General features: G+C 38.9%; 1 protein-coding gene across 2 annotated transcripts in view; it reads left to right on the plus strand.

Moving 5' to 3' along the window:
- GTDC1 (glycosyltransferase like domain containing 1) overlaps positions 1 to 24,984 on the plus strand; it is a 170,621-nt gene that overhangs the window by 81,064 nt on the left and 64,573 nt on the right. For both annotated transcript variants that reach the window (XM_084209205.1, XM_084209206.1), the window contains 2 exons: positions 2,959 to 3,126; positions 6,436 to 6,609. In XM_084209205.1, coding sequence (XP_084065331.1) covers positions 2,959 to 3,126; positions 6,436 to 6,609 — 342 coding nt within the window. The remainder of the gene's footprint in view (positions 1 to 2,958; positions 3,127 to 6,435; positions 6,610 to 24,984) is intronic.

Below are 24,984 nucleotides of genomic sequence, written 5' to 3' on the forward strand. Positions count from 1 at the left end.
AGCATATCCTCCAGTGCCCTGCGTGAGTCCATTAGCCACGAACGTGGCTGCTCTGTGGGCATGTTCACAGGGACTCGTGCTGTCAGGTGTTATTTAAGCTTGTAAAGCCAGGGAAATTGGTTAGTGCTGGTAGTTAGCAGCTTCTCTGCCAGTAAAGAAGCAGCCATGAGAGCCTCACAGAGTCGGGATAAATTCTGGAAGCGCTGCGAAGTAAGGGAAGTAAATCGAGGAGGGTGTTGCCTAATCACTGGTTTTAATTCTTTTCCTTCCTGTAAGAAGCATAGGCAATGTCATTTCAGGCTCTACATCTGAATTTGCTAGTCATCACCACAGTTTTCTCTTGACACCAGTTTATTGTGCTGAGCTGGGCAGTGATAAGCGATCTGCTTGTTAGTTGAGTCTTATAATTTTCTATTTACAGTGGAGAAAATTTAGATCTACCTCTTGCAACGCTTTCCAAGTTTTCAGCCTTTTTTGCCATGTTAGAAGCCAAGGCTCCATTGTGCTCTAATGATGCTATTGAATTCCTCTAGTTTGCCTAAGCCAAGACTGCAGACACTGTTTTTTTGCCTTTGGCTATAACCATCTTCTTTTTTTTCCCTCCTAATTATCCCATTGTTGATCTGAGCAAGTTAAGATGCGTCAGAGCTACATGGTTACATGGTTCTGTCCAAGCTTATTTCTTGGATCTGTTCTCATTGTGCTCTCCATTGTCCTTTTCTCTCCAGTCAGTGTGTCAGCCTTGCCACCTCCACTGTCTGCACTTCCCACCCTCGCTCTGTGCTGGTTCCCCTGGTTTCAGTCCCAATGTGTTGTCTTTTTCCCCTTTCTTTCTTCAAACTCAGACAGGTTCATCAATACCATCCGCTATCAGTTCTGTTTTCTTCCCTAACTCATGGCAGAAAATAATTTTTTGGAAAATCTGTGAAGATAAACTATGATGCAATCCACAAATGGAGTCCTAGAATGGTTTGAGGTGGAAAGGACCTTAAAGCTCATCTTGTTCCCTTCCCCTGCCATGGCAGGGACACCTTCCACTATCCCAGGTTGCTCCAAGCACTGTCCAACCTGGTCTTGGACACTTGCAGGGATCCAGGGTCAGCCACAGCTTTTCTGGGCACCCTGTGCCAGGGCCTGCCCACCCTCACAGGGAACAATTTCTTCCTTTATGTAATATGAACCTATCCTTTTTAAGTACAAAGCCATTCCCCCTTGTCCTGTCAGTAGCCAAAATTTTTCCAAGCAACCATTTCATCTCATTTTTGCAGGTTTTGGGGTATGTTTTCTCCTGTTTGCATTTTTCTTTGTCACTCTGGTGCTGAGCAGGGATTTCACGTCGCCCCCAGGAAGCTTTTCCTGCTCTGCCTTGAGCCTGGCACCCAGGTCATTATGAGGTCCAGAGGTCATTACTCACGGTGACAAATAAGTAATGGCTTACCTAAAACTATTTTTTCCTCGTAGTATGGCTTGTAATAAACCTGAGCTCATATCTTAATTGGCATTCTGTGTGACAGGCCCTTTAGAACCATCAAATATTTGATGAACAAGGCAATAACAGTCATCTCTTACTTTCGTAAGCCTTTCAGATCAGCATTGACCCAGGTTGATGAAGATGGATACAGGATCTATGCCCTAGGAAGTGTTTGTTCTGTAGATACAGGTTATCTAAGAAGGGTGTAAGTTAGCAGAGATATGATATAATATATATGATCTAGATGGATGTGTGGGGAAGTTCATGAGTTTTAAGGTTGGCAGCCAAAATCAGGAGTTTATCACATTAGTGATGTTAGTTTGGCAGTAATCTTGAACACAAAATTCATGTAAAATTAGAAAGAATGGGAATAACAGTAGGAAAAAAAAAACTTTAAAAAATATTTTAGAAGAAGAAAACATTGCATAAACCAGTGCTGGATCTGAATTACTAAAATGGTGGATAGCAAAAAAAAAAAAAAAAACCAAACCAATTCACAAACAGGCTGTGTTTAAAAGTAGTTTATTTAACTTAATATTCTATGTGCAGTAGATACCTGATCTCAAGTCTTTCTTTAAGTCCCCTGTGATAAGAAATACAAGACACAAATATCTGAGGCTCTTCAGCTCTCTGCAAGTTCAGGATTCACTTTGCTTGGAAGCAGAGCTAGTTAGGGGCTAGGAGATGCTCACATGCTTTTGGTGAAATGCAGTGAAATCTGCCACTGGTTACAGTAGAGTCAGGATTTCATATTACACATTTAAATGCATTCATTTTCTGATAGCCTGGGAAGTTACACAAGGCTAAGATAGCAGCTTGTTAGTGGTGTTTGTGCCTGCTTTATCTAATTGAAGGATGTGTGCAGTGTTGTGGACTGTGGAATAGCAGGAGTGCAGCGGCAGGACTGGGGTGCAAGGGTAGAAACAACATTTCATTATAGAGGATACCTAATAAAAATGGGAAAATAAAACAGAAAAAGGGTGGGGAAAAAAAAAGAAAAGCAGACCATACTAGATAAGTGCAGTGCATAAATCAAAAGGGTTTATGTCACAACATGAACATGTGCCATTCCTGCTCATATATTGAATTTCAGTAGTTGGTTGCATAAAGAAGTAAAGTGTAATGAAACTGGCAAGCAAAGTATTCCCTAGCCAGCCTTATCTTTGTTCCATTTGTCCTTCAGATACAGCTTTTCTTGCCTTTTTCAATAAAATCCATCCAGCTTTTTTTTTTTTATTATTTTGCATCTCTCTGTAACTGAGCTGGGAAGACCGATGAGATTCGGTGCTTTTCTAGTTGGGTTCTTAGCAGCTGCTTTTTAAGAGATCAAAACTTCGAATGCTGCTACATGGTATTAAGGCTTAGCTATTGATGTGTCCCTATAGGGGTTATGTTTTTCTTGGGGGGGAGGGAGTGGGGAGCAGGGGAAGGGGTGACCCCTGCGAGCACGCTTGCTGGCAGTAAACACTGCTCTCCTTGTTTTCCAGGATCCTCTTTGCAAGCTCCGTGCTTAACCTGGCTGAACTCGCCGCCCTCCGCCCTGACCTTGGCAAATTGAAAAAGGTCCTCTACTTCCATGAGAACCAATTGGCATATCCTGTCCAGAAATGCCAGGAAAGGGATTTTCAGTATGGATACAACCAAATTATTTCATGGTAGGTGTGGCTCGCACTGCTCCTCGTTATTTAAGGTGTCCTTCTATTCTTACAGCATTGTAACCCTGAGGAGTCCTTCTCCATATACTTTTTTTTGCTATTTTTTTTCTATTTTTATTTTGTATTGATTTTTCTGGGTACTAATTATTTTGTATTAATGTTTTACAAGACCATGTGGTGACAAGAAATGGGGGATCAACTTCAAACTGAAAGGGAGTGGGTTTAGATTGGCTATTAGGAAGAAACTCTTCCCTGTTGGGGCAGTGAGGCCCTGGCACAGGGTGCCCAGAGAGGTTGTGGCTGGCCCTGGATCCCTGGCAGTTTCCAAGGCCAGGCTGGATGGGATTTGGAGCAACCTGGGATAGTGGGAGGTGTCCCATGGCAGGGGGTGGCACTGGTTGAGCTTTTAGGTCCCTTCCAACCCAGGCTATTCTGTGATTCTGTAAAGGATGACCCTGTACCAAACTGAGGTACTGGCAGAGTTCTGAGGAGAGCTCAATAAAATCAGTGTGGCTGAGCCACTTTGCTCTAAAAATCATCTCACTTTATTATATAAAGTCCACCAATGCTGCCATGCTGTACCCATTATTGGTGGGATTTCTGACCTGTGCCTTGGCTGAAAGTGATGCTTTGTTTCACAAAGCTGCAGCTACTCAGCTCATGCTTGGCCATAGCTTTTACTGCATCCAGCTGAAATTATGGAGAGGGTTTTAGGGAAATAAACAGAAATTAAAATGTACTGCAGCACTTTTCCTGTGAAGAGAGAGCAGTAAACATACCAGATAAATCCTTATATTTCTTTCATCTAGTATTCAGAAATTGTGCAGTGCTAAAATACCCAGACGTTTTAAAGGCTGTGGTCCTTTATTGTTGCTAAAAACAAATGTATTTCTCGAATCTGAGTTAATGAAAGAAGTTAATAACCGCACCACTGAAAAGCTTTGTGGTTAGGCACTGTGCAGACCTAAGTGAAACAGCAAAACTCACTTGTTTTCAACTGAAATAAATTCATTTCCATGATCTTTCTCACCTCTTTCCTGGTGGAAGAATTATAAAGAATAGGGCTTGAGCATTTTAAGGTGCAAGTTAAGCTTTTGCATCTTTATAATCTAAGGCAGTTATGTTGAAATTTCTCAATTAATGATCTGTGTATGCTCTGGCCATTCTGTAGCTGCCTCTGCCACAGTGTTAGCAACATGTTTCACTTACTGAGCTGTAAAGATGGGAAAGTGGAGTGAAAAATCTTTTGAAAACGGTAGCAGCCATTTTCAGATGTTCTAACAAAAGGAAGTGTTTTCTGGCACTAGGAAAGGAATATTTTTTTGTATGTATATTTTGCTTTATTGTGGCAGTTATTTTTCATACATCTGTTGTAAACTGACAAATGTTTATCCCTAAAATATTCATTTTAACTATCTTCTCTTATTAGAAAAATAAAGACAATTTTTGTAGATCACAGAATGGTTTGGATTGGAAGGGACTCTCAAACCCACCTCATTCCGTCCCCTGCCATGGGCAGGGACACCTTCCGCTTGATCAGGCTTCTCCAAGCCCATCCAACCTGGCTTTGGGCACTTCAGGGATGGGGGAAGAGATGCTCCATTCTGTCCTCTTCAGCCTCCATTGTCTTCTTCATGTAGTTACATAATATTTATCTCCCACTTCTGTTCTGCTGAACCCCCAATTTAACAGAAAATTGGAGCTATGTTCTCTGTATTATTCTTTACACTCCAGTGGTCATCTGCAAAGAGATGCCACCTTTTCATCTTCCAAATATGTCAGAAATGGGGAAAATGTAGCTTTGCACTTTTACACAGAGTGTAAAAAATTAGAGCACTTTGAACCTTTGCACTTTTACACAGAATGTAAAAAATTAGAGCACTTTAATGGTGCTTTGCATCATTAAAAAATCAGAATTCTGATCTTTCTAAGGAGTTAATCTTTCTAATTTGCCCCTGATTTGCAGAACCTGCTGGAAGGAGTTAGGGCAGATATGAGTTCATGCGTGAGAGAAGGTGAGATGATGTTGTTGGAGCCTTTGCTGTGTGTCAGAAAGCAGCAAAGAAACATGTCAGGTCCCTGCCTCATGTCATCTGTAAATCAGTGCAGAAAAGATGACTTTTGTTCACAACTGAGGCTTCCATATGTGGTTAAAAACCATAGGTGGGCAAGAGGGTAAGATGCCAGAAAGCATTTCAGCTCCTGCAGCCAGCTTGAAAAGGATTATTTCTCTCTAATGTTGGGGTTTCTTTGCTTTTCCTGCTGACTCCTGCTGCTTTGGTGAGCAGTGTCAGTTCTCTTTCTTGACCAGACAGCAGAAGGATGCAGAGAGGATGAATGACAGCCTCTCACCTCAAATATACTTTTCACCAGCCCTGTGACTTATGAACACATGTCCTCAATGTATCTTCTGACCTGTAGGTCTGTATTACAATCTATAACATATTGAGAAAACCAACTGGCCATAAAGCATTTCTTACCTCAGTTAGTGCTGTGTGTGTTGGTGTAGCTCAGGTTGTGGCAGCACTCCCAGGATAAACTTCCAGATCCTTCAGGTTTTTTATAGCTGCTTATTTTCTCCAGACTGACTCTATGAGTGGAGAAATAATATCTGCATTATCATTGAACTCCATCTTAAAATTATTGATCTGGTTGATTTTAAAACACAGCAGTAGAAGTTTAATTTAGATGCCAATTATTTTCAAACTTTTTTTAGGGGGATGGATATTGTATCTCTGTATTTTATTTTTATATATAGAGGATATACTCTTAATCAGGATTACATTTGCATAGGTTAAAATAACAGGCCATTTCCTTAGTGTCCTGCTGCCTGACTCACATGGTCAGTTGAAGGTAGGTTAACCAAAGGTAAGTTGTCCTTCAATAAAAAGTATTTCTGAGGAATTTTCATTTTCTTTCAACTTTAATTCTACAAAAGTCAGATTACAGTGGGCCTTATCTGTTTATAATGCTTCTGAGAGATTATGATAGTGACGCTATACTTACCATTTTATGAACAAAACTCCACAGCTAGAATAGGATGTGCTCCTTTAGATTAATAATAGTAATTTATTATTAGTTAAAAAAGGTTAAACATGTTTTTAAAGGGTGAATAGAGAGAAATTAAGACATATCTGATTAAGGTACTTATGATACTCCTAATTCACATGAAAAGGCTGATTTTAATTAGCATCCACTTGCACCTTTTGCTTGTTTATGGGAATGTGTATCCTATTTTCTTTGCCTGTAGAATGATCCTGTTCCTTTTGTGCCAGCAATATGTTCATTAATCTTCACCGCTTTTTACAGTTTGGTTGCTGATGTTGTGGTGTTCAACTCTGCTTTTAATATGGAATCCTTTCTTAAATCCATTGGAAAATTTATGAAGCTGATTCCTGACCACAGACCTAAGGATTTGGAAAAAATAATCAGACCCAAGTGCCAAGTTCTTTATTTTCCAGTCAGGTTTCCTGATGTGAGCAGGTCAGTACATTTTCCACGTCATAAATTGCCTCCAGCCTGTCAAAGCTCTGTATTTATGGTGACGTTCTAACTAATCAGCTAAAGCATCATTAATGAATGAGTTTGATAATATGCAAAACCCCCTAATTGATAAATGTATTTCAATAATCAGAGGCTATTGAGGCAGCCAAGCCTGTCCTCAGTGCCTGTTGTGCAAACTTGCACCGTTCAGGATGAGTGATTTCCCACTTGTTTCAGCCTTCCAGGAGTTGCCTGCTCCTCGACAATGAGTTTTTGAGGTTCTTTTGTTAGGGTTGGGATTAAATGTGTGAGATGGTATTTTTTGTTTGGATTTAGATGTTTTTAAATTTTTATTTATAGTGTTATAAACTGTGAGTTTTATAGTATTTTATTTTAATAAATTAAACATGGAGTTGTATTTATTCTTTATAAGTTTTTTTAAGAATAATTTAATTAAGAAGTGATACTTAAATTATTTTTATTTTTAGCTTAATAATGAACTACTTGTGGTTTTTTAAATTAAATTATATAATATTACTTACCTTTATGAAGAAGGTGAGGAAGGATTAGTTCTTGTTTTAAAACTTTTGGGTTTTTTATATATAAATATATATTTGCTATATAATGTATTACTAATATAATATAATATAATATAATATAATATAATATAATATAATATAATATAATATAATATAATATAATATAATATAATATAATATAATATAATATAATATAATATAATATAACGATACAATATAATATAATATAACTATACAATATAATATACTATAATATAATATAACATAACGATACAATATAATATATTACTAATATAATATATTAGTAATATAATATATTACTAATATAATATATTAGTAATATAATATATTACTAATATAATATATTAGTAATATAATATATTACTGATATAATATTAGCATTATAATATTATATTAATGGAAGGGATAATATTAATATAAATTATATATTTATAATATCAATATAACATTATTATATTAATATATTATTATATTTAAAACTTTAAATTCTAAGTTTTTACTATGGGATATTACACATTTTTATTTAAATTGCACACTTATAATGTTAGTTTTATTATTCCATTTTGAAGTTTTCTTTACAGTTTTAGGTTAAATGGAGTGTTTTCTTGGGGGCCAGTGTTTGTTAGCAGAGAAAGTCTAAAATCCTCAGTAACCAGGGCTCCAACACCTCGGCTCTCTGCATATTTGTGCAGGGGAGGTCAAGGAGGAGACAGAAATGCTGGAGAGCAGTGACAGTGATAAGCCTGCAGCCAAGGAGCTGTTTTATCCCCCCCTCACTCTTTGAATGTCTTTCCAGGTGGGCAGCAGCATTCCTGTGGCAGGGAGCAGCCCTGCAGATGTTGGCAGCTGCTGCAGCAGGAGTTGCTCCTTGCCCCTCCTCGGTTACTCTGAAGGACGTTTTTTATTGCCCTCGTTTCAGAGCCCGCCTTGAAATTAGCAGTGGGTTATGTGGCTCAAAGGGAACATTCACAGGATCCTTTTCACTTTTGATTAAACCTGGCACAATTGTTTTTCCTGTTATAAGGGACTCTCCTCCCACTGAACAGGAACTTTGCTTCAGTGGGACCAGCACTAAATAGAGTGTGATTCTGCAATTTGATTATGCTCTTAAACCCAACACCATGCTGGGTACGTTTTTTTGCTGAAATAAAGATGGGAAGCACTGCAATGACTTTGCAAGAGCCTGCCTTTTGATCTGATAATAAGTTCTGGCCACGCTTGAGATCTTTGTCCCTGACCAGCCTGTACTTATTCAAAGGCTAAATATACATGTGTGGTAGTTTGAGGTAGAGAAATTTTTAGTGCAGGAGCTGAGGTTGTGCACTCGCTGATGTACTCAAAGGTTTGAGTTTCAGTGTCTTGGAAAACTTTGTATTCTAAAATACTGATGCAAATGATTTAGAAATCAATATCTAAAGTTAAATCTTTAAACATCTGTTTTTGACAAGTGGGTTAAAATGCTCTAATGTTTCTTAGGGAGTTGGCTGCCTGGATGGTAGCATAGTTCAGTACCTGTATATCTTTGAGGATCTACTATTCCCTCTTAGAATCCAGAGCTTTTGAGCACAGGGAATGTTGTGGGTGCTCAGCATATTTGATGTGGAGCCAGTTCCAGAGGCTCTGGGGGTTTTGGCATACCTTAGGAATCATGTGGCCCAGACCTAGTTTTGGAGATGAAGTTATGATAACCCTGTCTCGTATATTACATCAGCTCTTTTGGACTTGTCAGCCTGGCAGATGGGGTCAGACAAGATCTGACAAATTAGGCTGAAGTCATCATGCACATAGTGCTCGTTTGTCCAAAGCAGGAGATGATTAGGTGGGTAAAATCATGAGCCTGCTACCTAAACTGGTACAGCCAGAACATCTCACATCTCACTGTGTGCTCTTTTAGAGTCCTGCTCTCACATTAAATCCCATCTCACAAGGCAGGACACCTTTCCCTTTTTATTGTGGTTGCTGCACTTGGGATTGTATCAGAAATCTCTTTTGAACAGTGATGGGCAAGATTAAGATGTTCATAAACAACTGTGTGGCAGTAAAACTTTCACAGCAGAGTGATTAGAAACAAAAATTAATGTCAGCTCTATTATATGTAATATATATTTTATTCAACAGCTAATTCTAGATATAGGATCTGAGGTGTTTAGACAAAGTCCAATATCAAGACAACAGGAAAAAAATCTGAAGAAAAGGATGCTTCTGCCTGACTCAAGTTCTTTGGGTTTTGACCTTCAGCTGCAGCCAAAATTTGCTTTTTCTTTACATATTTTACATGAAGTTGAATGCACCTGTGGCAATTCAAAGCTGTTTTTTAAATTTGGATTGTACTAATATAGTGACTGAATGGAGGTTGAGGAGAAAAAGGTTAAGAAAAATTGTGGCCAAGCTAAAATTTATAAAAAAAGCTCTTAGCCCAGAGTGTTTTTCAAGTTATTTTCAAATGGTAATTTGCTTTATCCAAACCAAACTCATACAGTGTAAGTAAGTGATTATTTGCATGACTGACAATCATTTCAGTGCCTGCAGTCTTTTTAAAATGCATAATTTTGCTGAGATGTTGGGAAAATATTTAAAAATTCTGAAGGCAAAATAACCAGGGTGGGTTATTTATTTTTTTTATTTTGACCTCTTTAATTTAGTGTGTGAATGTGTGTGTTCTTGTCTGAAATACAATCTACCTTTGGACTGGGGAGAGAGAGGTGATCTGAGAAATCATCCTCACATGTGTGATGGGGAGCTTTTTAAGATTATTTTAGATTAATATTGCAGTTGTAGGGCAAAATAAAATACATCTGAGCCTTGATCAAAACCAGTGTAATGAAGGATCATGTCACAGGAGTTAATCCTGTAAAATATCTACCTTTTAATGTAATTACTGTAGGTGATGGCCACAAACAGCACAAACAGCATAGTAAATGATCACTTAAGAGGGGAGGTATAACGATGAAGGATATCCTAGGAAACATTTGTGGATACTCTGAGAGGCACCACTATAATTTGTAGTGTGTATTTAAATATTTCAAATGGGCCTCTAATGAACTTTTCTACTTCTGAGGGGAAGTTGTTAATGCTTTTTTATAAAGAATCGTTTTTTAAATAAATCTTGGTCATCAGGACCCATGTTGGTGCTCCCAGAGCAAACCCAGCAGACTGTGGTCCTTATCTGACAATGAGAAGAGATGAAAGGATTTGAGGATTTGACAGAATAAGATATTTACTGACCTAATCCTCCTGTTTTCTGGTTCTGACAATACTGGCTTCCATGTGGTGCCAAGGCTGCTCCATGTATACCCACCCCATATGATTTCTGACTTGAATTCTGCTCTTTGTCCATTCTGGTGAAGTGTATGATGTGGGAATAAATATCAGAGTATTTCTAAGCTTCAAGACAAAAAACCTCTCTGAGTTCAGGCTGTCCCTTCACAGTGCATTGGTATTGCAAGGGATGGAGAGCAGTGGCTGCTCTGCCGTGTGTGCTGAGTGTCAGACTGGGGGCTTATGGCACAGAGTTAAATATACATTGTAATTCACACTTACCTGGCCACTGACTTCATTTTAGTATCTTTTCTATTGTAACATAAATTAAATCCAATTTTGTTTCACTGTACGATCAATAGAGTCTATTTTGAGATAATCTTTTTCCACTTTTGCACTGTAAAATGATGGTCAGGGAAGAAGTTCCCTTTTGACTGGTGCTATCTTTGGTGCTTCTCTCCATGCCAGCAGAGCCCTCTGGAAAACTTCTGCAAGGTCTTTGTTGGTATTTGGATATCTACTGGACCATGATCCTGGTCCACCAGGATACACCAGTGGAGACACCAGTGGAAGGAGTCTCTGCCTGTGGCAGAACTAGATGATCTTTAAGCTCCCTTCCAGCCCAAACCATTCCATGATTCTGTGATTTTACAGGAATTCTTTCATCCCATCTGTGCCCACATTGTCAGTGGCAGTTTGCAAAGCAGGGTCAGATTAGGTACTCCTTGGAATTCATTCCAATGAAAATTCCAATTTAGGTTTTGGTTAGTATTACTATTCCTCTGATTGTAGTATATCTTTATTGTTATCACACTGTGGTAGGAAAGGAAGATGTTTTTATAAGCAAGAATGAAGTAACGTTCCTAAGAGCTCAAAATTCACATTGGACTGAGGTGGAATAATATAAAAGAAACATGAGAATATGAGGATTACAGCAGAAAATAAAAACTGGGTTTTTTTTAAGTGGAACTTGTATTATCTGCATTGCACATTTTGAAGTAGAATTAAAGATTCTAGACTTGTTTCTTCATTTGCTTTTATAACTTAGTATAGTTAACAGGACATTCTCAACCATTTGGGCTTACATTTTTTCAGTTATAGTGTGAGAGAGGCAGAATTTGCCAATTCAGGGAGTATTTTAGGGCCAGGCAAGGGAGTTCCTGAGTAAAGCAGAAGTTTTTAAAAGACACTGGCAGTATCTCTTGTGCTGACACACATGTGGAGGAGCCTGTTTTGGGGAAGTAAAAAAAAATAAATAAATTAATTGCATCACTTGGCTCAGGTTTGCAGGGCTGAACTTAACTGGAAAAATGCAGATGTCAATGAGCAAGGAGAGACTTGAATTCACAGGAGCCCAGAGCTATGCATGGGCACTGGGGACGTGTCTGCATTGCAGGCAAAGCTGCTCAGCAGTGGTACCCATGTGAGCTGTAGTGAACTGTCTTGCATGTAGGAAGCCATAGATAGCTTAGAAGAGCAGTTTTTGGCTAATTAGCCTTCCAGTGAAATAGCTTGTATTAGCTTAGGTGCTAATGACAGTGACTCTGGCACTGGGGGTACCTCCTGCCTTTGGTGGTGGCTTGGGCATCTCCGTGGTTCTCTGTGCCCTCTCCAATGGCACAGCCTCGCTGCCACCACGGTTTATGGGTCATTAGCATAATTAGAAAGTGCCAGTAGACTGATCCTACCTTGGGGCTTGCTGCTGAGGAGCTGGGTGATAGAAATTGCTCCCCAGAATGTCTTTCCTCCTCACCTGCCGCAAGCGGGGTTTGAGGATCGGTGTTGGCACGCTGAGAGTCACACAACGAGCACGAGGGATGCTCTCAGGATCTGGGACACAGCTCCTGTTGGGAGGAATGTGCAGTGTGGGCTGAAAAGGGGCATGAAATGGAATTTTTCTGTTGTGGAGCTGTTGGCAGTGGAGTGGTTCCTCCTGCCCCTCTGGGATTAGTGCTAACTCAGGTAGCTGCGCCCGCAATGAGGGCTGGGTGGTTCAGTGAGGGACATCTGCATTTTCAGTGGTGTTTTCTCATACAGTGCTTCCTCCACACACTCATCCTGTACTGTCCTGGGTGATGTAGGAGTTTCCATTCTCCCTCTGGATTATGGAAGAGCTGTTAGCCCAGCCTTGTCTTGCAGGCAGAACATGCCAGTTTTGTCCCCAAAATATTTATCACCAGGCCACTCCAGCAGCATCAGAATGAGAATGCTCTACTAGAGAAGGGCCTGGCTGAAGAGTCTGCTGGGATGCATTCATTCTGCAAAACTTGCTAAAAAGTAATTTCTTTTTTATCTATTCAGGGACAAAAATAGTTTTACTGACTCTCTTTTATCTGTTGTATAGGTATTCCTCTAAATGCTATCATAATAACCATTTAGGCTCACAATAGCTCACAAGGATACTTAAGCAGAATTCTCTGTGCAACCCACTTTTTTATTATGTTGGGTACTGCTCATGTTGCATACAACACATTCCCATAAAATTTGCTTTTTGTATTTACAGAGAAATTTCTCTGGAGAGTTAAGGTCTTGTAAAACATTCTTGTTCTACAGCGTGAACGAATTATCATACTCTGGGGAATTAAAAGTGAAGTGTACTGAAGAAAAGAATTTTTTCATTAAAATGCAGTTTATATTGATAAAACAGATTACTAGCATTTGATGAAATGTGAAACTTGGATCTACCCATATCGCTAAATCACCAGTAGGTTTATTTTGGCAAGAAGAATAGTATGTAATGTATATCAGGACCAATCGTTATACAGTACCTGTTAGTTTTGTATTAGATTAAATTGTCTTTCACTAAATTACTTGGAAAAAGCCCTACTATATCTGTATCTTGAAGTAGCAGAATGTGGTAACCAAGAATATTAGAAAATAAAAGCTGTCGTGTTATCAGTTTTGGCACAGTCATTTATCAATCAGTATTTTAAACATTGACAAGTGGTAATTTAATAGGGAATGACCCTGTTGGCAGGAAGTTCTAATGACAGATGATGCAAACTCATTTATCACTATGGGGCTGTGCTGGCTTCTTACCTTTCTCAGTATCACAGCTCATATTTTCCAAGTCTGGGATGTGAGAAGCCACAAAGGGCAAAACCTGTGGCACTGAGCCTATAACCACTCCCATCTAATCTGATTAACCCCTTAGCTGCAAATTTCTCTGCAGCAGAGCTGGTGAGAGCTACAAGTTCTCATACTGATTTAAATACCATTTGCTTTTTAAGGAGGATTTTCCACAATACTTTCCCATAGGCAGTTTTTCAGAAATATTCAAGTTGTGTCACTTTGAATACACAAAGTTGAGACGTGCTGGTGCTTGGCTTTCAAAAAACAAACCACATCCTAATAATTAATAGCACATTTCATTAGCAGGCATTAAAAATATTGCATGCAGTGCCCTATACAATGGGCTGCTATTATTATTATTATCATTACTACTCGAGGAGGAAATGGATGCATTCAGAGGTTTAATTGATTCGTGCATATTCATGTGGGAAGTCAGTGGTAGAGTCACGACTGGACTGGATTATTATGCACTTCCATGCATAATAATTTCTCTGCAACGTGGGAAGAGAATAGCCTACCTTGCTGTAATAAATGTGGGCATTTGGAGTTGAAGGATGTCATGGGAGAAGGGTTGAAAATGACACCTTCTTCAGCAACTGGTATGGATGGTGCTCCTCAGTCTTCTGGGATTCCCTCTGGAATACACTCATGCAGCTGTACTTACTCTGAATTAAAAAAAAAAAAATAGTTTCCACACTAGTAGAAGTTTTAATTTATTTAATATGAATTTATGTTACCTTTTTTAAAACATCATAAACACAAGTCCTTGTGGGGGCTTCTTTACCTTCCTACCTCAATTCTCTCTCTGTGCTTTTCTTCTCCTTTCATAACAGTCTTTCTCCTGAATGCTGGGGTTGAGTTAAATATCATTCCCGTTCAGGATGATTGAGACATGAAATATTTTCAGAGTTTGCATCAAATTCTTGTCATAACAATCAGCGAAATTTAAATTTAATTGGTTAAAATTGTCACAGCAGACTTAAAATAAAGCTGTGGGTTTGTTTAGTCGTGTTTTTTTTTTCTTTTATTCAAAGTGGAAAAAAATCTGTTGCTTAATGGTAGAATCCTGCAAAGTACTAAATACCCTCATTTTACCTGCACTAAGTGGGAACTGAGGACTTTTGGTGGGAATACAATCTTAACAGGGGTAGATAAAGGTGGCACAAAACTAACTCTGAGTATTGAGTGGTCTGGCTGTGTCCAGGTCCCTTTCAATCCATAGGAACTTAAATCATTAGCATCTGTGAAAGATGGTTTTTATACACAAGGCTGTCCCTGCTGGATTTTGCATTTCAAAATACTGCCCTTCAACGTTTGAACAATTTCATATTTTTTTATTATGAAATTCATGAATATTGCATGGAAGTGAAGGTGGATTTTTTTTTTTTCCTTTAAAGGGATTTCATGCTTACAGGATTGTAACAGAGAGGGAGGCAGTCATGTTGGGCATCTTATTTCTTAGTTGCTACATGAGGCAGTGACAGAACCTTATTGTTTAAATATGCTGGGTACTTGCAATATAGTACAAAAGAAAACAGGTAATGTGCTAAAAATTTTGCAGAAAATGTGAAGAATAGGAAGGGAGATGTGAGTTTTTAGAGATTCTTCACTAAGAATATAAAATGTCAGAAATCAGTTTTGAAAGGATGAAAGAACCTCTGTTGCCAGTTGTGGGGGAATGGCAGTACCTTTAGAAAAAGCCACATTTCATCTCGAATGCAGCATTAGTTTGGGGAGAAAAAAGCTAAACCAACCAAAACCCAAACAAACAGCACCTTTTAAAAGAGTGGTGGAATAGATTGCCTTGCAAATTGTTATTCAATGTGAGACTGAAACTTTATGTGTGTTGGATCTGCTTCAAGCACTGTTGTGTGCAAGATTGCAGACAACCCATTCCAGTTACAGTCAGAGGTAGCATCAGATGGAAGTGTCAGTGGGGAAGATATGAAGATGTTCTATAGAAATTATAGATACTAAGAGAACAAAATTGCAGGATTGAATACATAAAATCACATATTGAAGAGTAAACTTGGAGCATAGCTCTCCAGTCCTATGGAGATGACCTTTATGTAATGTGTAAGAACAACTTAATGCAGATGTTTTATTTATACATAACCAAATGGGATGAAGTTAAATGATTTTTAATTTTGCCAAATCACAGATAATTTCTTTGTTGCTCAAGGAGTGTTTTAATCTAGTTAGGTTTTTTCCTCTGGCTTTTTGGTTTGGTGGTTTTTGTTTTTGGTTTTTTTTTGCATTTGCAAATACTTAATATTTTATATTTTGGACATTCCCCCTGCTCAGTTGTGACTCCCAGATGAAATAATCCTCCTCTTCTTCCCTTTAAATAATTCAGATGGCATACATTTAAAAATATGAAAATCCCAACGTAAATGTGCCAGAAGTGCTTTTAAGGTAGGAGGCTGTTCTGCTTTACTATGGAAAAGATGCATCTCTAAATGGTAATGAGGCTTCATCAGTCCTGGGTTTACAAACACCAACTCATAGGGATGCTTTGTGGAAGAACTGGCGGGGATCCAAGTCCAGGGCTGTTTTCCCAGCCTCTTATCTTAGAATGGTTTGGGTTGGAAGGAGCCTGAAAGATCATCTTGTTCTCCTCCTGCCATGGCAGGGGCACCTTCCACTGTCCCAGGCTGCTCCAAGCCCTGTCCAGCCTGGCCTTGGACACTTCCAGGGATGCAGGGGCAGCCACAGCATCTCTGGGCACCCTGTGCCAGGGCCTGCCCACCCTCACAGGGAGGCTTTCCTTCCCAATATCCCACCTATCCCTGCCCTCTGGCAGTGGGAAGCCATTCTCCCTGTCCTATCACTCCAGGCCCTTGTCCAAAGTCCCTCTCCAGCTCTTTTGGAGCCCCTTTAAGCACTTTAAGGGACTCTTAAATTCTCCCTGGAGCCATCCCTTCCCAAGGCTCAGCACTCCCAGCTTTTTCAGTCTGTCTATAACATAGCAGAGGGGCTCCAGCCCTTGAAGCATCTTCGTGTTTTCCTTGAGACTTGCGCCAGCAGCTCCAGGTTTTCCTCAAGTATGCAGGAAAAAAACTTTTAGGATGAGATTACGTTTTTTAGTAGTGGGACATTTTTTGTTGAGAAATACTTATCTGCTGCAGAGTGGTTTTTGGATATTATAAAAAAAATACAATTATGTTCAGTTCATTATTTTCAAAGAAAGTTACAGGCAGTAGCAGCAGCCAGGAAGAAGGAATTAGGTATTAAGTTGAATCATCCAATCTGTGGTAAATTTTAGAGTGGATTCCTCATAAAATGGTGCAATTTTCCTTTAAGATGGCTCCTATGAAATGCTCAGATCAGGCTTGCAGAAAGCTGGACTTTGTCCATCCATGACCTGCTGTATGCATTTCTTTCCCCCCCAAAACACTGGACTCATCACCAGACCACATCCTCTCTATTTTCATTGCTGCCCAACCAGCCATAGGAGGAATGATTCCACAGAATCCTGGAAAGCCTTCTGTTAGTGGTGTGTGATGTGTCGCCATCAGAACCCTCATCTTTCCACTTGTGCTTCCTTATCAACATTTTTTGTCTGGAAGCCACAGGTCTCTGACTATGGGTTCTGCAGCAGTTGAAGAGCCTCAGATTTAATTTCTCCTAGATGGATTTGGTTTTAGATATGTTCTCCTCTTCATGGCAGAATACTTATCATGAATGTTCTGCAACAAGATGACATCTTCAGTTCTATGACTTTGACACTCAAAAAAACCCCAAGCTATTCACAGCCATGTTCTCCTTTGAACTCTTAACCATTTTCCATCTGCAGCTGATGGTTCTCACAGGGGTTAAATAGAGAAACAGGCAGATCTTCCTTCCCTTGGTCACTTTCATCTGCTAAAGGTGGACCAGTCTTTGTGGCTGTGCAGGTATTGCCACAAATGTGCTGACATTTAGTGTAGCTAAATAGCTGCACTGTACCATGTATATATATAAAAATATAATTTTTTAAAAAGTGTATTTGAATCTCATGCACCATAGAAAAGATATTTTAAATGTAAAGATTTATTTGTCTGTGTAAAGCACTGAAAAAAAAAAAATAAATGTATGTTGTTCTGGTCACCCGTGCTTAAGAAAGATTAATTTAAACTGTGAAACAGGTGTAGAGAATTGCTGCTAGGATGATTAGGGAATCTGTATTATGAGAGCAGATTAAAAGAGTATGGTTCACTTGTCCTAGCAAAATAAAGGTTGAGAAGGGGATATATGTTAATCTTTATAAATATAGTCAGAGGATAAATGCCATGAAAGAGGAGGAATTATTTAAGTTTCAGGATAATCCTTACAACATCCACTAGGTATAAATTGGTCATTATTAAATGACTGAGACTGGAAGTGGAAAAATGGGTGTGGAGGGTGGTTGCTTGGTTTGATTTTTATTTTCCAGAGACACATTTAGTTGTGAAATGACTGTTGAAACACTATTGAAACGCAAGTTTGATAAATTCATAGAATGGTTAGTTAAACAATATAGGAGTAGTGCCAGGGAGCTGCAGATGTTTGTTGTGATGGTATCCCCAAAATGGAGGTGAAAAAAGATGGACAATGAGTTGGTCACTTTGTAACTTCAGTCTTGAGACCTGAGCTGGTCCATGAAGGAGATCCTGAGTTTTCAGCATCTGTACAAGACACAACAGCCCAGCCTGTTTGGTGTTGTGCACAGTGTTGATCTTGTAGATCATTAATCACGTGTTTCATAAACGAGCAGTGTCCTGCAAGGTACATCCAGCTCCTCTGTACAGCCTCTGACTGTGTTTGGGATGGGCTGAATTTGTATTAGTTGGATTCATAATGACCATTGTGGGAAGGGAAAAGAAGTGAGGGGAATGTTTTTGTCTGACTGGATGGGGTTCATCTGGATGTTTTAGTGCTTTTGAAGAAAACAACATCATGGTCTGTGCTTTTTGTCCCTCCTCTTCTTTGCCTTTGCAACAAGGGAGTTTTAAGGCATCACTCTCAGAATCATAAAGTCCTGTAATGGTTTGGGTTGACAGAGGCCTTAAAGACCATGTGGTTCAAACCCCCTGCCATGGGCAGGAACATCTTCCACTGGATCAGGTTGATCCAAGACCCATCCAGCCTGGTTTGGAACTCTTAATGGGGTGGGATGTCAACAAATTCATGGGTGATGTTGTTTTTTGGAAGCCTGGGCATCCCTCAAAAGACGAGTAGAAGTGGTGCCAAAGGGTTGACAACCGCAAGGATTTGGGAAAGCATTAGGTGAGATGTGCCTCAGTAAAAGCCATTGTCAGGCAAAACATTTGTGTCTTTGTGGCTCTCTAAGCATCTTTCTCTGTTTTGCCTCAGTTTACTTTTGCTCACTGAAGCATTTGGATAAAATTATTCCATTGAGCTCATTGGAGTCAGAATGAGTTTATTTTAACTTTCTTGTTTTGATGAGTCTGTAGGGCTCTTTCACTTTTGTCCTTATGTAGAGCAGTTTTAGTACTGAAATTGCCTCAGTCTGTGCTAGAAGCAAATAGAGGACAGAAAGAAGAGCTTTTTATGCAGTAATTCCTTTCAGTGACTGAAATTTTATCTGTCCTTTCTCAAACTTCCTCACACGTCTCTTGGATTCAGAGTTCACTTGTGTTATCTGCCATCTGAGTTTGAATTATCCATCTTGAGTGATGTGACTATATATGGAAAAGAGAGGACTGGACCCTTTTTGTGTGCCTAAACTTGTTGTGTTTTTGTTGCCAATAAATGGATCAGCTGACAGGGTTCCTGGGAAAAGAGTCGTGAAGAAAAATATTTAGATTTAAAAAAAATATTTAGAAATATTAAAAGGTAAAAAAATTCCTTTTTTTTTTTTGTTTTCTAGTGAGACCTTGTGTGAGATCCACAAAGTTGCCTGATATCAGGGCATATTTATGATAGTAAACCATTGTATTTCTGGTTTTGGAAGCGGCTGAGCTCTTTTCAGCGGTACCCAGTGCTGGACTTGCCAGCACATCTATACGTTGGCGACTTATTATTCCACGAGCATCACTTCATTTGGGCTGGCAATAAGTCCTGCTCACTCATTGTGCTGCAGAGGAATGTTTAAAGCCGCGATGTGCATTGGAGTCTGTTTGTTTGCAGCAGCTGATTTGCCTAAGCTTTGATGCGCAGTCACTTTCTGACATTTGTGTATTTCAGCAGTGAACAATGTAAACTCATTTTCTGAGCACTTTGATTACTTGCACATAGCAGTGCCCATGGCATGTGACAGAGAAGAGCACTCTATCCACTAATCAGATAGATATGCTTCAAGCGTATTTACACAAAATAATGAAAACAGCTGTTAGATACCTTTAAACTTGAGTGTGTTTTGTTATTAATCTACTAGCCCGTACACATGACACTATAATTCTTCGCTCACTCAAGTTGCCTTTAATGACACAGTAATAAAACGGAGAGGGATGAAAGTAATGGAATTGTAGAATGTAATGCCTCAATTGTTCTACAGTGTCTTCCTTTTTGCCAAAATAAACCACAATTAGGTCCATATGGTGTTTTGAAGTTTTCAAGCAATGACCCTAATAAAAAGTAATGAATTTCTGACAAAAGAAAGCATGGTGCTCTTTTAAGCAGATATCTTTGCTATTGATCTAGTTATGATTGCAGACTGATATGCTAATAGAAGAAGAAAGGTTCAACGTGCCTGGTACAAGCACTTTCATTTGTGGTTTATTTTATTCTTATGAAATTCAGATTGAAAAGGTAGGAACATGTTGTAATCCATCAGTTATGACTCCCTTTAAAAAGACCTACTATAAAGAAAACAAATGGATTTTCCTTGAGGAAAAAATGGAGAGCATTTGTTAACTTGGAATTCCTAAAGTGAATGCTAACTAGTCGGATGTCTCACAATGATGAAGATGCTTAGTTTGGGTATATGAAATCTGACTTGAACACTTCAGTGTCTTCAGAGGTCCAAGCTCTGGTATTTATTTTTCTCTCTTTTAACCTTTTTTGAATTGGTATGCTATTCCTGTTCATGTAGAAAATCAAAACACCCACAGAGCAGTTGTTGGGGAAGTGGAGATGCTCAAACACAATGACTCGGGAGGATGTGCAGCTCATCCTCCTGCATAGCTGTGGGCAACCAATAAACAAGTTTGGTGTGTCAGCATTATTCCAGTGCAGTAATAGGGGTGCCTGAAGTTGGGGAAATGCAGTTGTAATAAAGAGAGAAGGAAGGTTTTGGAAGCAGCTATGAGGAGAAGGAGAAAACAAGTGGCTGATTTGATGAACCTTCTCTGCTGGAGGTTGTTGAATGGGTGTTCATCCCACATACACACAGTTCCTGAGTTCCTCAGTTGAAAAGCATCTGCTGGATAATGTGTGTTGTTGGCATTATTTCACTCCAAGAAGAGTAGCTGAGGCCTGTAGTCTTGCAACATAAGACTATTCAGAGCATCCTTCCAAGCCAATCTACCTTGTCTGACATTGATCACCACTAGAAACTCTCTTGGAGTGGCTCCTCCATGGTAAATTAGGAGTCCAGTTATTTAATGGGCTGATTTCTCTGTTTTATATTCACTGTCTACTGAGCTGCCTTTCAGATTTCTCACTCCAGTCCTGACTGAACCTTTGGAAAAGAGATGAATTTTGGCCTCAACAACCTGTGCCGTTTTTATTCATGTTTTGCCACCTTCTACATTGGTAATTTCTCCATCTCTTTATGTATCACATAGGTGTGGGTGGTTACTTTGTTATTTTTAATAGGCAAGAATCTTCTTCATGGGTAGGATTTGTACTCCTCAAGGTATCTTACTTTTATAAGCAGGGGGAGTTCATGGAATCACAGAATGGTTTGGGTTGAAAGGCACTTAAAAGATCATCTCATTTCATCCCCCCTACTATGGGCAGGAACACCTGCCACTGGACCAGGTTGCTCAATTGCTATTTATTCCACCACTTTTCTTTCTAAAAATACTCTGGTTTAATTTCTTACATTCTTATATTGGCTTCCTTGAGATGTGAATTCTTAATTTGCTTAATTGCAGTTATGTTTAGTAGCATTTGACTAGCGCTTAGGAACTGGGACTTGCCTTCTGGAGGAGGATGTGTCCTGCAGGAGAAATAATCTCACTTCAGATGGTAAAATCTGGATTATTTATGTTACCTTGAATTCTAGTAATTGGAACACAAAACTGAAAATCTTCACCTACCTTCCTGTAATTAAAATATTTTTGAATTATATTTTTTCTTGCCTCAATTTTTTATGTTAAAAGCTTTAAAAAAAAAGGTCTTGTGCTGTGAAATAGATTTTAGACTGGCTTTAAGTGATATTTAAAAAAAAAAATCCTCGAGTTTGGTTAGCCTAGGAAGTGTTTAAAATGTGCCAGTTTCCATAGCCAGTTGTAGATGAGAGCTGTTGGACTTTTCACCCCCCCTCAGCAGGTTCTGCATTGAAGCTGAATAGAAGCAAATAAACTTCTCCCCCTATATCATAAAGAATAACAAACATGTTGCAATATTCTTAATATTGGAATAGGCTCAGAAAAGTGTGTGAACCTTCAAATGCTTAACTTAAGCATCTGATGCTTAAATGCTTAAGTCTTTTATTCCTTGAAATATAAGGATCTACTTCTGCAGAGTTGTCCTCCCATGAGAAATCTAAATGCCATCAGATTACTTTTTATGGCTTATTTTTTATTCAACTCAGTTGAAATTATTTGAGATTCTGAGGTATTTTTAAGGTCTTGGAATACCTGTAAAGTTTTGAATAAACTTTGAAAATTTGAAGTTTTTACTATCTATGATATCCCAAGTTTTGTCCATTAGTCTGGAACAGCAGTCACTCTGACCCTGCTGATTGTGTTTTTATTTACTGGGTAAAAGTGGCCAAAATATTTTCAATCCTGTATTATTTATGCTTTTGCTTGCATTATGCTAATCCAGGTGCATCCTGGTACTTTCCAACATGTGGAGATAATGCAGCCAGTATTTTAGAAGCATTTATCAGCAAAAAGATAACAACTCAAGGTTTCTGATGTTTAATACTAGTGTGCTTGAGCACATATGGACCGTTCTGTGGGTGACTGGCTGCAGTCGTGTAGATTTTGTCAGTCTGCCTGTGTGTTTGCAAGACCAGCTCCTTAATGAGCAGTCATTATTATTGCACAGCTCTTAGTAGTAGGCCAAAATATTGTATTATAGATCTCATGTAAAATTTTCAGTCCTTCATGTAAATCCCAAATGTTTCCTACTTTTTGATTTGCTTAGATGTAATTTATTTTTTTTTAGGGGTGTACCATGACTTTTAATTTAATTTCTTCTTGTATTTTTGATGCATTCAAGCTCCTGTACGAACAATGTCCATTACTGTGTAATAATCAGAGATGGTGAATTTTAGCAGTAGATTGAGGGGACAAGTTTAAGGAAACATTTCTTGTGCTGTGTTTTTGGAAACACAAGCTGGTTGTAGAGGTTACGTTCAGGGACTAGTACGGCAGCATTTGGGTAAATTGGGATATAAACAAACATCTGTTGCAGGAATGTAGAAATGACATCATAAAGAATGTATGCAAAAACTTAATTGAAAAAGAATGATGCAGAATTGCAGCATGACTTAAAGTCTGAATTGATTTTTGCCTTCAGAGTGAAAGTAGGATTTCTGTGCAACATTCCAATACTATAAAGTATTTAAAATGTAATGTCCTATTAACATCCCTAAAATGTAGACTCTGGGTCACCCAATAAGAATAGTAGTTACAGTAATACAGTATATGTAATATGCAATTATCTTGACAATAGTTTTATTTTTTCAACAATTTTGTCATAAAAGAGCAGTAAGATACAATGAATTTGATTCATTTTGTGTGTGTGAATCATTTAATAGGCCATTACATCTACTATATTAGACTCCATTCTCCTTTCAGAGCTTTTCATTATAAGCCTGTCTTTAATGGAAAGAAGTTTAACCTTCCCTCCCAGATAGATTGAACCCCATAACAGTGTAAACATTCTCATTATAAAATAAAATCCCCTTCCCCAAGGGCAGCACTATAATTATGTAGCAGAGTGTTGTACAAATGTTTCTCTTAAAAAATGTTGTCTCATTCTTGTCCTCAAGTTTTTATCATTTTCATTTATGAAGGGAATCAATAACGCTTTAAAATAATAATTTAATAAAATAAATATGATCCGATTATTTTTTAATTTTTTGAAGTTATTTTAATCAAGTTTGAGAAGAAGTCATCAGTAAAATTGCTGTTGATTTATAAATAGGATAATTAGAGGCTTTCCTCCTAAGTACTGTTCACTGGCATTGTGGCTGTTTTTATTGCCTAGTCAAACCTCTTCATTCAATTTTAAAATTGCCTTTTGAATGAACTCTGCTATGAGCTTGCCAAATAGTGTCACCATTAATACCTTACCTCTTCTATTTCATTGTCCAGTCTGTAAATGCACAATAAATTGTTTGATAAGGGGGTCAATGAGGTTGTAGTAGTTTTTAAGTGAATTACGGCTGAACGTTTCAGATTATGTCACACTCTCATTGTAGCACTGGGTGTAAAAGGTGGTGATACACTGTGTGGGAGATCATTTGGTGGTGTTGCTCCAGGACTAGACACAAATCAAGGAGAGCAAGTTCTCCACTGCTCTCTATGTAGAGAATAGATTTAAAAGACACACCTTATTAATCCAATTTACAATTCTGTAGCATGTCCCTTAGTTCAATTAAGTCTCGGTAGCAGGTGCACAACACAAGGATGGGTGAGGACAAAGACGTTTGCAGGTAGGAGACTTTTTCACTGCTTTGGTTATTGAAAAGCTGCTGTAGCATTCCTGGGAAGTTCTAAAGCATCCCTTACCAGCCTTATGGATGTTTATATCTCATATCTCCTCAGGAATTTGGTGGGAATTGGGTTTTTTTGGGTGTATTAGGAGTGGCTGGTGGAGCTGCTGGAGGAAAGGAGGCTCAGGGGAGACTTTAACTCTCTACAGTTCCCAGACAGGAGGATGAAGCCAGGCAGGGGTCAGGCTCTTCCCTCAGGTAATAAGTGACAGGATGAGAGGGAACAGAATGAAGTTGCATCAGGAAAGGTTTAGATTGGATATTAGGGAAAAATTCTTCACCAAAAGGGCTGTCCAGCCCTGGCATGGGCTGCCCAGGGTAGTGGTGGAGTCCTCATCCCTGGAGGGATTTAAAAGCCATGTGGGGAAGGGGCATTGCGGGGAGAGTGGTTGGACTCGATGATCATAGAGGGCTTTTCTGACCTAAATGATTCAGTGATTCCACGATTCTGTAACTGATTCTGGAGAATCGTGCCAGACTGGTGTGCCATTCCAGCAGCTCCCTGTACAGATGTGTCACCCTCACCCAAGCCTGCAGTGCCTCAGGAGCTGCTCTGTGCCCAGGCTGGGGCTCCCACCCAGGCACGTCTCTCCCGCAGCGCGCAAGCGGTTCTGAAATAGAAATGTAAAAGGCAAAAGTAAGAAACTTTGTGCTTGTTGAGTCTAA

This window comes from Fringilla coelebs, assembly GCF_963513975.1.
Source record: "Fringilla coelebs genome assembly, chromosome: 7".
Lineage (NCBI taxonomy): Eukaryota > Metazoa > Chordata > Aves > Passeriformes > Fringillidae > Fringilla > Fringilla coelebs.